General features: G+C 53.9%; 1 protein-coding gene across 1 annotated transcript in view; it reads left to right on the forward strand.

Moving 5' to 3' along the window:
• Positions 1-9,266, forward strand: part of PODXL (podocalyxin like) — a 44,190-nt gene extending 34,924 nt beyond the window's left edge. Inside the window, exons 3-9 of the mRNA XM_087821328.1 lie at positions 368-1,003; positions 2,319-2,569; positions 2,899-2,970; positions 5,359-5,515; positions 5,781-5,842; positions 6,044-6,211; positions 7,204-9,266. Coding sequence (XP_087677454.1) covers positions 368-1,003; positions 2,319-2,569; positions 2,899-2,970; positions 5,359-5,515; positions 5,781-5,842; positions 6,044-6,211; positions 7,204-7,401 — 1,544 coding nt within the window. The 3' untranslated portion in view covers positions 7,402-9,266. The remainder of the gene's footprint in view (positions 1-367; positions 1,004-2,318; positions 2,570-2,898; positions 2,971-5,358; positions 5,516-5,780; positions 5,843-6,043; positions 6,212-7,203) is intronic.
• Positions 9,267-9,469: the final 203 nt, after the last annotated feature.

Here is a 9,469-nt window from a genome sequence, read left to right on the forward strand (position 1 = left end):
AGGGAGGGAGGACAGGTGATCCTGGCGGCCTGGTTCTGTGGTGTCAGACGGGAAGCTCCAGGGCATGTGCGCGGGCCGGTGGGCAGGGCAGGGGTCCACTGTGGGCTCCACGCACAGCGGGACTAGCTGGCCTTGCCTTTCATTCGCCAGGGTTTCCATTGACTTCCTCTGCTTCACTCTCAGTCTCCCCCTTAGAGGCTTCTTGAATCCCAGAAAAATCTGGGCCCATCAAGGGCCCAGGCCTTCGGCGGGGTGAATGGCAGAGACGGGAGCAAGGCCCTGGATCCCGGGGAGGCGCCGGAGAAGGGTGCAGAGGAGAACTTCCAGCTGACGCCCTAATTTGATTCTGTGTTGTCTTTGTGACCAGATCCCACGCCCTCAACCGGATCTACAGCCACAAACAAGCCAAGCACAAGTCTAACAACCAACGTTAACACAGTGCGTCCCACCACAGCCAAACACAGCCCCGCCGTGACATCGGCTGCCCAAGCCGGCGGAAACACACCCACAGGGTCCAGTGCCTCAGGGCTGGCTCCAGCCGCAGCCCAGCCGACCGCAGCTACAGCGGCCAGCGACCAAGATAAGAAAACAGCCTCCGTCAGCGCGGCCACCGCTGCGGGTGCCCAGAAGGGGATCCAAACTTCAGATCAGACGACAGCTATCCCGGTGACTACCCCGGTAAAGTTGGAAACCACGAGCAGCCAGAACGGGATTAAAGTTACAACCCAGGCTGCAACTCAAACTAGAACCAGTGCTGCTATGTACATCACGACCACTAAGGGGACCCTTCAACCTCCACATGGGGTTAACACCTCAGACGCCACTACTGTTGGTCCTTCCTTGACCCCCCCAATGGGCACTCCACAACCGACTCCGCGCCCTGTTACTCCGAATCCCCTGGGGAGCTCTCCTGAGGCACCAAACAAAATGACTACGGCTTCAAGTGGCCCAGGCATGACGACAGGGAACACCAGCGCATCTCAGGGGACATCCTCCACACTCAGTAAGTAATGCTTTTTATTTTCAAGCACGAAGAAACTTATATTTTTAATCCTCGCCAGAGGATATGTTTTTATTGGTTTTGGGCGGGGGGGGGGGGGGGCATTGATCGGTTGCCTCTTGTACGTGCCCCAACTGGGGATTGAACCCGCAACCTTTTGGTGTACCGGGCGATGCTCCGACCGACGGAGCCACCCAACCAGGGCAAGAAGAACCCTAAATGCTTAGAATCTCTACAGCTGCTCAGCTGGAAGACGGAGATTCATGCTCAGGGTTCAACGCTGTTAAACAGGCGCCACCTTCACTCAGCCCGTTTCCCATTTCACTGAGGAGCAGCAGTGCTGTGTACCGAGAGGTCGGTGTCGTGCCCTGCCCGGGGGTGCACAGAAACACGCCAGCTGGCTATTCGTGGGCAAGACTCTGAGAGGCGCCAGTGGCGGGGTATTATTAGAAATTCTCTGGAACAGCGTTTCTCAAACGTGTTTGATGGCAGTCTACTCTAAGAAATACACTGTTTTTGCACCATGATGCCGGACACATACATGTCAAGTATATGTAACACACACATAACTGATACAGATTTTCACTAACCAGGGCTTATCCTTACTATATGTGACTCACTCCAATATTATCTATTTCATTCCATTTCCTTTTTTTTTTTTAAAGTGCTGGTCTTAGCCCAGTAAATTAATTTCGGAACTCACTGATGGATCGTGAGCCTCCAGGTCATGAGCCATGTCAGATCTATTGAATCAGAATGTCTGAGTGCAACCCTGAGAATCTGCATCCTCAAGATCTCCCAGGGTAATCTGGGTGCATACCGAAGTTAACACACTGCCGCACCGGGAAAGCATGGTCCGGTCCTTCTGTAAGAGCAAGGGCTCTGAGGTGGATGAACCTGGATTGAAATCCTGACTCTGCCACTTGTTAGCATGTGGCATGAGGCAAATCGTCAAGCTCCTCTGAACTTCAGCTGCCTTGTTTATAAAGTAGGGATGCCTTCCTCCTAGGGTTGTTGTGAGCATTAAATAAGAAAGTACCTTTGAAGCACTTAGGATGGTCCCTCCAGGACGCCAGCGCCTGGGTAATGTTAGCTAATGCTACCCACGTCCCCTGTCATTGTTGGGACTTTCATCTTTTTCTTACGCTGGCTCGCCCAGCCGGACCCATCCTGCACTGTTACAGGAATTGACCTTCTCTGCCTGTTCCACCCAGGCGGGGAGTAAGACCAAAGAACCTGAGGAAACTGAGAGCAAGGCAGGCTGGCCTTTTCTCTGAAAGGGGCCACTCATCTTTTCTCGCCACCTTTGTCTTCCCAGTTACAGCACCACCACTGGTGGTTACTTCACAAGGAAGTCAGCAGAACTGCAGCAAGGTGACAGCCATCACTGGGGCCTCTCCCTCCGTCACTGGGACCTCTTCCTCTAAGACTCTGCGGCCTGCTGTTCCTTCTTCAGGACCCATGGCCACGCCGCCTGTTGGACCCACAGGCTCCAGCACTCAGTTGGCTCCAACTCCCCACCAACACTCCAAAACCTCTTCTCCCACCTCAGTGCTTGAGAAGACCAAGGTAATTCCAGCAGGGATGGGAGAGCAAGAGCGCCCAGACTCGGATAGAAGGGGCCCTACCCGGGAAGAGCCTTTCCATTCGCCCCTTCGGCCCAGGGCCCCTGGCTAGGGCAGTAAGGAGCGGTCATCCAAGTGCCCTGCTCCCTCCTGGCTTTGCCGGATTCAGGCTTACACAGCTGGACACACCTGGCTCTGAAACTCTGGCACAGCGAGGCCCCTGATTGCCAGGACCTCCTTCTTTGTCTCACCCACCCAGGGGGCGGGAGGGAGGAGTCAAAGATGGGACCCTGTCCTCTGAGCCTGAACCTTAATTCTAGTGGCTTCTTGCAGATACATTGCGAGCCTCCCGAACGGCTGAATGAGAAGATGCTCATCCTGAACCTCACAAAAACCAGCCTCTGTGTGAGTGCCTCGCCCACCCTGATTTTCACCTCAAATGCAGTTTAGCAGCAGGGTTCAGGAAGGTAGAATACAATGAGGTGTTCCTTCAGAAATGGGACTGAGAGATGTGTTCACTTTCCTGGCCTTGTTTTGTCCCAGTAGGAAGGAGCCCCATCCCATCTGAGGGACCAGGGAGGTTCAGGCTTTGCTAAGTGAAACCCACCCCCAGGGCTGCTGCAGGGCCAGAAGCACCAGGTGTCCTGGGCTTTCGCTTTGTAACTGTTCACATGCTCTGAACGCCCGGAGAGCCCAATCCTAGCTCTTCTTTGTCTCTAGCTCTGGGTAACTTTAAGTCTATCTCTGTGGGCTTCCAGACCTCAATTATGAACGAGAGGCTTCATCTGCCTAACTCTCCCTGTTCTTATCATCTGGTTGTCTGTTTCCTGGTCCGTGGCCTCAGTGGAAGAACAGCATGGAGAGAATGTTCCACTAGCCCGAGGAGTCAGAGCTGCTGAGGATCAGAGAGCCATTGCCAGCAGCTGTTCTTCCACTCAGGGTGGTGGGTGTGTATATTGGCATGTGTGTGAGTGTAGCAGTGTGTGCCTTCCAACTGCCAGTCTCTCTAAGATTAAGAGTTTTACTCAGGCCCGGCTGGTGTGGCTTAGCGGTTGAGCATCGACCAAGGATCCAGGGGATGGAGGTTCGATTCCTGGTCAGGGCACATGCCCGGGTTGTGGGCTCGATCCCCAGTCGGGGGCATGCAGGAGGCAGCCGATCAATGACTCATCACTGATGTTTCTGTTTCTCTCCCTCTTCCTCTCTCTGAAATCAGTAAAAGATTATATATATATATATATATATATATATATATATATATATATATAAAAGAAAAAAGAAAAAGAGTTTTACTCAGTAAATGGCAGAGCCCTCCGAGTGCAGGCGAGGGACGGCTCACTGCTGCCCTCTCCTGGCCGGTGCCTGTTTTTGCAAACACCCCTAGGAACTAGAAGAGAACACGGTTTCTAAAGGATGGAGAACTTGGGTTTACACCACTTTAATACCACTTGTATTTTCTGCACTTGTTTCCTTTTGGGTGTCCATTTTGCTGCCATTTTCCAAGTGAATTTTACAAAAGCATACGTTTAGACCAGAGTTTTAAAAGGGAGCAGTTTTCCCCTGAGGCTGGGGCTGCTGGACCAGGCACAAATCACGTTGTTGGCAGGCTGTCACTGGGAGTGAGAAGCATTTTTCCTGTTGCTATGAAGGAAGGTGGAAAGCCCTGGATCCCTACCTGGTGTCAGGCTGGGGAACTAGTATGCCTAAGGAAATTCCAGGTAGAAACCCAGCAGACGGTTTGGGGGGGTCCTGAGGTAAGCCAAACCAAGAGTCCTTTCTTCATCTCGGCCCCTTACTCCAAAATCAGGGCAGAGGAACAGCAGCCCGGGGCCTCTAGATGGCATGGCAGGATTGGGTAAAAGCTGCCCAAACTGTCTTCTTCACCCTCTGCCCTAAAGCCATGTCCACCATGCTCTTTCTGCTTAGAAATATGGAAAGCTCCCGTCCTGGCCGGGTGGCTCAGTCAGGTGGAGTGGCATCCCATACACCAAAGGGTTGCGGGTTAGATTCCGGTCAGGGCACATAGCTAGGTTGTGGGTTAGGACGCAAACAGGAGGCAATCAATCCATGTTCCTCTCTCTTTCTCTCTTTTTCTCTCTCTCTTCCTCTCTCTCTAAAATCAGTAAAAACATATTCTTGGGTAAGGATTCAAAAAATAAAGAAAAAAGAAATACGGAAAGCTCCCTTCCAAGATGCCCCTCCCCTGCGCATCTTCAAGATACTCCCATGCTCCCCTGTTCAGTGACGGCCCCGCCTTTCTTGCTGTCAGCCTGCTTTTGGTTTCAGAGGGTCTTAGCCTAGGGTATGGGCGCATGTTTCAACTCTGGGATAGATAACCTTGAAGTGGGAGCTGTGGCCTCCTCTCCTGAGGTCTCTGAACTGGGCATCAAGGCTAGAGAGAGGCAGAGAGAGAACTGGTCTTTCCCACTCGCAGTAGAGTGGGGTTTCCAGGCGGCACCTCCTGGAGAGAGATGATAAAGGTGATCCTTAAAGAGCTTTGAGGGAGAAAGGGGCACTAGGGTGGAAGGCATTGTTCAACCATGGACAAGATAAACTGGGTGAGGGGACAGGGGGCAGAGATGTGCATGGGGCATGGAGGGCAGGGTCCGGTCCTGCAGACAACATCTACTTCATGACCCCTGGCAGGCCTGGGGACGGCACCAGTTGAGGCTGGAGAGGGAAACAGGTTCGTGTTGGCAGCAGCAGTCTCTGGTTGTGGTTCTGAAGGGCAGCCCCACAAGCCCAGGCTGCTGTCAGGCTCCCTGAGGACTCACCTGTGGTCTCTGTCACCAGGCGGTGAGCCCGGAGAAGCCTCCGGATAACAAGCTGGTCACACTTCTGTGCCGAGCAGCAAAGACCAACTTCAACGCAAGCCAAGACCAGTGCGATGTACGGCTAATCCCTGTTCCAGAAATCCAGGCACTGGCAATCAAGGACATCACTATCCAGAGTGAGTTGGGGGCAAAGAGGGGCTGAGCCCTTTGTGGGGTGGGGATGGGGAGGGGGGTGACAGCTCAGGAGCCACGGAGATGGGTCAGCGCTTGTACTCCCTCAGTACCGTTAAGAATTGTCAAGCCATCCCCCCTCCCAGGCTACCCCAGAGACGCCACTCAGGAGGCAGAGATACAGCATGTACTCCTGTCGGGGCCCGTCTCTGTCCCCAACCAGGTCACTCTGAGCTAGGCCACTGAAGCAGTCTCTCCCTCCTCCCACAGCCAACTTCCTGCCCCAGACCATATACGAATCGCTGAAAGACAAGTGGGATGACCTAAGGGAGGTAAGTGGGTTCCTCCCACGTGCAGGGACGGATTGGAAGTCCCAGTTACTTTGCTCCACATGTCTCTCCTTGTAGAGGAACCTCTCATTTGTAAGCATCTAGAGAGAGGGGACAGCAGGGTGGTGTCATAGGCCCCACCCAACCATACGCAGAATGGGAGTTCAGAGGGAGAGTGGCCCGGCACCTGTTTTTCCTGGCTAGGTGGGAGTCAGTAACATGCAGCTTGGGGATCAAGGACCACCGGAGGAGACCGAGGACCGGTTCAGCATGCCCCTCATCATCACCATCGTCTGCATGGCATCCTTCCTGCTCCTCGTGGCAGCCCTCTATGGCTGCTGCCACCAGCGCCTCTCTCAGAGGAAGGACCAGGTGAGGACAGGGAACCCCCCAGCCCCTCAGGTGCTTCCCATCCCATTCATTCTTCCCATATTAGAGGAAAGTGAATGGCCTCGGGCCCAGGCAGACATCAGCCCTTCTAGAAAATAGACACTTAACGTGGAAAATTTAAGCGGCAGCACGGTGGAAGTCAGAGAGACTCGGTTTAAGCCCTCGCTCTGCCTCTCGTCTGTGACCTTGAGCAAGTCATATCGTCTCTGAGTGGCAGGCTCCTCATCTGCGTAACGGGGAGAATATCCACCCGCGGAGCTGCTGAGGAGTCACTGATGTCAGGGGGCCTGTCGAGCCAGGGGTTCTCTACCCACCTCACTAGCGTCGCCATCGTTACGCTTCCACCCAGACTCTGCTGCTCCCCTGGCGGCGCGCTTGGGCGAGCCTGACAACGTTCCCATGCCTACCTCCCCACACAGCGGTCGAAACAGAATCTCTGGGTCAGTGCGTTTGTTACAAGCTTCCCAGGCGACCCTACTGTGCACCCAGGTTGTGTCCCAGATAGAGACGGAGCGCAAGCACCGTCTCCAGACGGCTCCTGTCCGCAGCAGAGGCGCCCGGGAGCTGTGCTGTGCTTGCCTCGCTCAGGCTTAAAGCGGTTGGTCCTCGGCCACCCCATCTGAAGCAAGTGTTTTTCTTACAGTCCTTCCCAGCTCAGGACAGTGGGGTGACGCAGGTGCTGGAGAGGCAGGTCTGTGGGGCGGGAAGGGAGGAGGGAGTCTAGGCCCATTTCCACTGACTTCATGGGTTTGCCAGCAGGTGGAGGTAGGTGAGCTGGGAATTTTAGGGAGCCCTTGTCTCCAGCCGGCCCTGAGGCAGGCCCTGAGTCGTCAGTAGTCAGGGTGGCCTCCAAGAGCACTTACCGCTCACGTCAGCCACACGGGGGTCCCTGGAGTATAGGGGTACCCGTGTGGCATGAAGGCTAACAGCCCTCACTAACTACCCCTCCTTCCTGGCTCGTCTCTCCCATCCAGCAACGACTCACGGAGGAGCTGCAGACCGTGGAGAACGGTTACCATGACAATCCAACACTGGAAGTGATGGAGACCTCATCAGAGATGCAGGAGAAAAAGGTGGTCAACCTTAATGGGGAGCTGGGGGACAGCTGGATCGTCCCCCTGGACAACCTGATCAAAGATGACCTGGAAGAGGAGGAAGACACGCACCTCTAAGCAGGTCTGCTGGCGGCCGCCCAGTGCACGGAGCTCCAGATCGAACCACAAGTGCCAATCGGACAGGGGAGGAGAGTCCTCCCCACTGGAGGGAAAGACTGCGGGTGGGGGGTGAGCAGACTCGGAGGGACCCGCCTCCCAATCCCCACAGGGCCTTAATTTTTCCCTTTCCAAGCTGAACAAATCATATTCTGTCTAGATTCCTCTTGTAAAATAACCCACTAGTGCCTGAGCTCAGTGCTGCTGGGAGAGGAAGAGAAATGAAAGAGCCGTGTAAGGGACTTTAGAGACCATCTCGAATCCCTTCCTTTCTCAGGTGAGATGACTGAGGCCTACAGAAGGTAAGGTCAGGATCACACAGCCGCTTGGAGTCAGCCAGGGTGAAGACAGGCTCCTTCTGCAGTCCGGTGCTCGCTCCCACCTCGCCACACTGCTCTGTCCCCTGCGCCCCCCCCCCCCCCCCCAGCTGCCCCGGGCAGGGGTGAAGCTGCAGTCTATGGATGGCGTAGAAGGGAGAGCAGGGCCAGATCCTGTCTCTGGGGGATCTGCTTACTTGAAAGTATAGGTCCCAAGTTCAGTTTCCTACCCCAGCCTCATCTGTCAGTGTTCCCATCCCCTTTGCTCTGCCCCCTCTCTTCACTCAGTTTTTATTCCCACTGTCTCAGCGCCCTGGGTCTAACGCAAGTCATTCATCACCCTGAGACCCTTGTTCTGAATTCTGGTTTCTTGGCATTTGCTTAGAGGGGTTCAGACTTAACCCACACAAGACCCCCAGTGTGAACAAGGTCTGTTTAGGGGTCTATCTACAGAGAACAGCAGGGGAGCCTCTCCTCCCAGGATGGGTCCTAGCCCATCACCCAAGGCGCTCCTTGAAGAGGCTCCCAAGTGTCCCTTTGGCCTCCCCTTTCCACTGGGAACTAAAATCCACAGCAGCTACTGAAAGCAAAGTGTTCCTATTTTGTTGTTCACTGCTCACCCAATGGGGATGAGACCCAAGCTAGGGAAACGCCCCCACCCCCCAAGATCTGTGTGAATGAGCAGCTTCAGGAAGGACTTTCCCGGGCCCTAGTCAGCGGAGAGGTGTCCTGACAGACAATCAGTTGAAACAGCCAGGAAGGATCGACTTGCTATTTCATAGGAAACTCAGGGACTTCTCAAGTTGCTGAGAGTTTTGTTACTTTGATGTATTTGTTTGTTTTTTTAATGTAGCCCTCTACTGCCAAAGGCCAAAACTCAAATTATAGAGAGACTCTTAGTTAGGTCATCTCAGTGACTGTGAGTCTCCAGAGCCACAGGGCAAGAGAGGCTGAGAATGTGCTGTGTGCATTTTAAGGTGCACATGGGGCAGCCTGGGGGACTGGGTGTCTGTCTAATCCCAGTAACCTTACTGTCCCGCCTTGGAACCCTGTCCTCTTCTCTGCAGTCCTAGTGGGGCTGCCCAGTTATCCTGAAGTTTCTGGTGGCATCTCAGGGAAACAAAATATCGCCTATTCCTCAGTGGAGGGGTGTTGAGGGAGCTCAGCAGTTTGCTGCCACGTACAAGGCACCTGAGGACTGGGCATAGTGAGGTTTAATCTGGTTTTCTGAGAAGAGAGAATCCTGTGTGAAATTTTGAACTTTGCCCAAGGTCTCTTGTTCCTGGACATAAATTCCCTGGAAGCAGCTAGAAAGATGGGCAGAACTGCTGAGGCGATTGAAAGCAAGCCAGGACTCCAGAACCTAGAGGCAGGCCCAGGCTGCGACAGCTCTGATGAAATACGCTCTTTGCTTTGGGATAGGTTTTTTGTTGTTTAAAGGGGAGGAGCTGAGGGGGAAGATTTATATCATAGCCTTTTAGCCCTTTGGCCTTGGGGTTCAAGTTGGCGCCCCAGTGGATTTCCCAAGAGCTAGAGAGATGCTAGGCTAACAAGGATACGAAAGCATTTGCCCCGATCCTCTAGTGTGCAAACGTTGGCAGGATAGAGAACAGTGCTATTTTGGGGAAACAGAGGAAATCTTGGCATGCTGGAAAAAGATGTTTGCTTCCTTCCTGCCCAGCATTTGGTTCTTTCTACCCAGTGGGTTTCTG

This window comes from Miniopterus natalensis, chromosome 10 (assembly GCF_054644295.1).
Source record: "Miniopterus natalensis isolate mMinNat1 chromosome 10, mMinNat1.hap1, whole genome shotgun sequence".
NCBI classification, from domain to species: Eukaryota; Metazoa; Chordata; class Mammalia; order Chiroptera; family Miniopteridae; genus Miniopterus; species Miniopterus natalensis.